The 5026-nt window shown below is 43.8% G+C and overlaps 1 protein-coding gene across 1 annotated transcript; it reads left to right on the plus strand.

Moving 5' to 3' along the window:
* The first annotated feature begins 451 nt into the window (after positions 1 to 451).
* On the plus strand, positions 452 to 4463 carry LOC101860640 (piggyBac transposable element-derived protein 4-like). Its single transcript, XM_013080836.2, has one exon. The coding sequence runs from the start codon at positions 1748 to 1750 to the stop codon at positions 3260 to 3262; it is 1515 nt and encodes a 504-aa protein (XP_012936290.1). The 5' UTR covers positions 452 to 1747; the 3' UTR covers positions 3263 to 4463.
* Positions 4464 to 5026: the final 563 nt, after the last annotated feature.

Here is a 5026-nt window from a genome sequence, read left to right on the forward strand (position 1 = left end):
GAAATGTTAAATAGCCGTTGTATCTTTGTAGACGACCAAATTAATTTACTTTTGTTTTTTAATATTAATATCATTTTTTTGTCTTTGTTTTTGTCAATTTGATAATCCACACTGATACACTGTATTCAGAAAGAGAGTGCGAGAGAGAGAGAGAGGAGTAGATCTTGCGAGAACTTCCAGGCAAAACAAAATGACGACCCGCGTAGTTCGGCTTGATTCGAAAAGTGACATAGCCCCATAGCATCTTTGTAGACGACCAAATTAGCTTAAACTACAAGTGCTATAACGTCATTTTTTCTTTGTTTTTGTCTATCTAATTATCCACACCAATAGACAGTATTCCGAGATTAGGAAGAACAGGTCTTGTTTCGCACCGGGTGAGAATAGCCAACGCTGGCAAGTCTCACCCGTGGTGAGAGGTCGATCGTATTTTTATTCTAACCCGGCGTGAGGATAGCCACTTCCTTTGTGAAATTTGCAGTTTGATGATCTGTCATCTGTGTGTTAAACCGTCGGTGTTCTTTTACTTTCACTATCGTCTCATGCTCGGGTTTTTATAATTTATTGTAGAACTCTTTACTTGCACAGAGACAAGCATAGAAAACTGTTTATTTTGTGAGACTGCTTCTCGCGCCGAACAAGGAGTGATGGAGAACGTTTTCGCACCCAACTTTCCACAGACACAATAGGTCTAGCGGACTGGTCGGTGAAATGTTGGGGGTGCTGTATAGTATCTCTGCAGGGTTTTTGTTAAGTGTGTGTGCTTCAATATACAGTGGGGGTCTGCTTTTAAATGGAAATCTGTGGGACTGCTGGATTTTCGTTGGGTTTTTTTCAGGTTTTCAATTTAGAAAGTTTACTCAAGAAGAAAAAAAAATCCAGGGTTTTATTTTCTTTCAGCTTACTGCTGGTTTTGGACTTACTGTAAATATATAATTTGGTTTAATTGTACTACAATGTAATAACACTGTACTTTGTTTTTATTCAAGTTTCTTTCTGTGTGCATCAAAACGTTTTGTCGTTTTACAATGTGTAGCATTTGTTTAGATATATGCTATGATGTTCATCCAATGAAATTTGAACAAAGGTCAGTCAGTGTCCTTGGTTTTGTTCTCTATAAATGTGGAACTTCGAAGGATATTTAAGAAACAACACTCCCATCTATTGTTATCACACCTTTAAAATGAGCTTGTTTTGAAGGTTTTTCAAAACCACTGGGAGGAGAAGGTGAAAATTGAGAGCGAATGATTGGAAAAATCTGGAAACAACTTTTTTCCCTTCTAACTTTACAAGGAAGTCCCCCCCCTTGCAACTTTCAGGAATGTTATTTTAAACAATGATTTTTTTGCAACTTTAGTTTTGCTAGAATAGCTGGCCTATTTCTCATTGTGCTCAATACTTAGTCATCAATATTTCCCTGGCCTTCTGACCCTACCAGTCTACTGAGCGGGATACCAGCAACCCAGACGCTTCGCAGTCGGACGATGCTTCAGGGTCAGACCACGACGAAATTTATGAGGAGGGGAGCGATGACGAACCCTTTCCAGAAACTGATGAAGATGGGGCCCCGGAGGAGGAAGAAGGTGGTTCAGATTCAGAAGCAGCCACAGATAGAGATGAGTGGAGAGAGGGTGCAGCATTGCTCGATGTCCTGCCCTTTGAACCCAGCAAACAGCCTGGCCCGCAGGTGGTGCTGCCTGCCACAGCCACACCTCTCCAGTTCTTGCGACTGCTCGTCACGGTCGATATGATGAAGGAGATTGCCAAGGAAACAAACCGCTACGCCAACCATTTTGTCAAGTCTACTCAACTCACGCAGGTCAGTTGCTTGTCGTCTTGGGAGGACACTGACGCAGACGAGTTGTGGGCCTTTTTTGGGTTGATAACTGGTATGGGCATCATTCGGGTCGCCTCCTTTCAGGACTACTGGTCGACGGATGCCGTGTACAGCCTGCCGTTCTTCCCGAGTATCATGACAAGGGAACGTTTCCAGAACCTGCTGACGTTTTTACATTTCAGCGACGAGAAGTTCATCCCGAGGGGAGAGGAGGGCCATGACCCACTCTTCAAGATCAGTTCTTTCCTGAACTGTCTTGCGGAGAATTTTTCGAAAAATTATTACCCCACCACAAACATCGCTATTGATGAAGCCATGATTTCATGGAAAGGTAGATGTAACGTCAGTGCCCCAGTGTACGGCCATAGAAATCAGGACAGGTTTGGACTTAAGATCTTTCAGCTGTGTGACTCCAGCAATGCCTATTGTTGCAGGTTCGAGGTATACACTGGGAAGAAGGAAGTCTCTCCAAAGGGAGTAGACTATGACATGGCCATGAGGCTGTTGTCGCCGTACCTTGGATGCGGTCATCGGCTCTTCATTGACAGCTTCTTCACAGCCCCAGTCCTCTTCAAAGACCTGCTTGCAGCCAAGACCACAGCCTGCGGTACTGTTCGGCTGAACAGGAAAGGCCTGTCAAAGATGCCACAGAATCGGAAGAAGGTGGTGAAGAGGAAGGGAGATGTAATTTCAATGACAACAGGGTCCATGAACCATATCAGGATCATTGGTCAGCAGCAAGTCAACTTCCTCACGTCCATCCACACTGACAGTATGAGCGATACTGGAGGACAGGATAGAACTGGGGAGCAAGTAAACATGCTAGATGCAGTGAGGGAGCACAGCAAGCACATGGGAGCAGTCAGCAGGTCAGATCGTTTGGTAGAACTCAGCTACGTCAAATTGAGGAGGATGAAGTGGTGGAAAAAAGTCTTCTTCCACTTCTTCATGTTGGCGGAGCGGAACGCCTACCTTCTCTACAAGGAGTCGACACAACAGCCCATGAATTATGCTGTGTTCCGGCGCGAGCTGGCCAAGGAGATGGCGAGCCAGTCTCCTCCACGACTGCCCCCAAGACATGCCGCCCTCCAGACGGGAAGTTCCTCACTGCATCGACTGACGGCACGACACTTCCCCAGCAAAATCCTTCACCCTGCTGGCTTTGAGAAGCGCAGACCCCGTACCAGACTCTGCGTTGTCTGCAGCACCAGGACGGGGAAGAGAAAAGTTCCAGGCGATGGCAGGAGGAGGAAGGAGACCACAGTGGAGTGCGTCGACTGCAATGTTGGTCTCTGTGTCATTCCCTGTTTTGAGTTGTATCATACTCAAAAGGACTATAAGAGGAGCTATCGGAGACTTCAAGAAGTTCAAGTTCAAGGCCAGGACAACTCAGCAGAAGTCTCTTCTTCCTCCTCCTCCGAGTGATGGTCCTTTGGAGTGAGGACCACCATCATCATGATCATCTGTCCTTTTGCCATTTGAGAATCATCATCTGTCCTTCATCAACTCTGTCCTTTTGAAGACCATTGACTGTCCTTCCGCAGGTGTCATTTTTTTTAGGACTGCTGTCTGCTATTTTTTTTTAGGGCCATCTGTCTTTTGACTGTTCCTTTGAGGACTATCAATTGTCATTTTGAGGACTATCATCATCTTTCATTGTAATGTAAGCTCATCAACTGGCCTTTTTAGGACCATTATCTAACCAAATGGTGTCCATCATTATCTGGCCTTTTTGAAAGCCATTGGATGTCCTGCTGAGAAACTGTACTGTGTAATTACAGATGAAATGACAGTCAAACCTTGTTATAACACCAATCTTGGAGGAGCAAGCCTAAAGTTGTTAGTACTGTGGGGCCGGTTGTACAGTGGGGCCTTTATGATGTCCTCTGTTTAACAACTCCTACAGCCCACCATCTAGGGAAATCATTCTGCTGATGTATAAATCACTGCCTGAATTTGCATCAACACCAAGCTGAGTCCACTTTTCCTTCCTTCTTTCCACTGCACACACACTATAACCCATCATATCATGTACAGTATAGAGGCAATCAACTTAGGCTTACTGTGGATCATGTTGGTCAGGTGCTATTCGCCATGTTGAATGTTATTTTGCTTCCTTTGCTTTTTTCTGAGTTCTTTAATTTCTTGTTTATGTTGGTCACTGTTATTAGTGTTATAGCCGAGTATCTATGATCTGTCCAAATGCCGGTCGTTACAGAACTTGTCAACTAGACATGAGATCGGACTCTGGGGATTTATTGTAAGCTTCTACAGCTGTAATCCTTTTAACGGACACTTTTACAATTTTACAATTGGGGCCAACTGTATGCCCATTGAAGTATTCACGTTTGTACTGAGAATGGAGAACTATGTTGAAGAGATAATATAGCCAAAGATCTGTGAGTTAATTTTGATTGAATATTGTCAATGGGACATCATGTCAATGATTTATGTGCGGTACCATTCTGTTTTGTGAACTGAGTAGATTGGGAATATATTATGTGTCTATTTTTAAATGAATGCTCATTGAAAGCGTTCATGTCATGGTTGTGGGAACCCCCTGGGGCACTGCCACTGACTGTAGTGTCTTTAGGCCATTCCCAAAGGGGGGACATTTCTCGTTCAAGCATTGTAGAATTGTAAATGGGCTGACTCATGTCACGCTCATAACTGTGCCTGATCTACAACAGGGAACTGCTTCTTTTTCTTTCTTAATCCTTACTATTGTCATTTTCCTCTACTTCTTTTGTATGTTTGTCACTCTCTTGTGACTTGCTATTTCCGGGGTGCCTTGGATAGTCGAAGCAGACCTTGTGCTGTTGAAGCTAGAGAGGTGAGCAGAATGAGTCTGATTCCCTGTAAAGACTTCTCTGTTGACACCCACCCCTTGGGGCTCATATGACCTTATGCAGTTGCGAGCGCCGTAAAACCCTCTGCTATAAAAAAAAAGGTTGTGGGTGGTTGGCGGGTGCTGTGGTGGTATTTGCTTTTTCTTTCCTATCAAACATCTATCATCGTTTTCTCTCCTTCTTTATTGTTGCTCTCTAGTAACACCTCTAATCTCCGGCAGTTATATGACCTATTTCATTTGTGTTGCAATTTAAGTCTTTTGTCATCTTTTCAGTTTTCATGTATCTATTATGATAAATTGCAATGCTCTACTAGTTTTATATAATCTAATACCCCTCT

Source organism: Aplysia californica, unplaced genomic scaffold (genome assembly GCF_000002075.1).
Source record: "Aplysia californica isolate F4 #8 unplaced genomic scaffold, AplCal3.0 scaffold00102, whole genome shotgun sequence".
In the NCBI taxonomy this organism is placed as follows: domain Eukaryota; kingdom Metazoa; phylum Mollusca; class Gastropoda; order Aplysiida; family Aplysiidae; genus Aplysia; species Aplysia californica.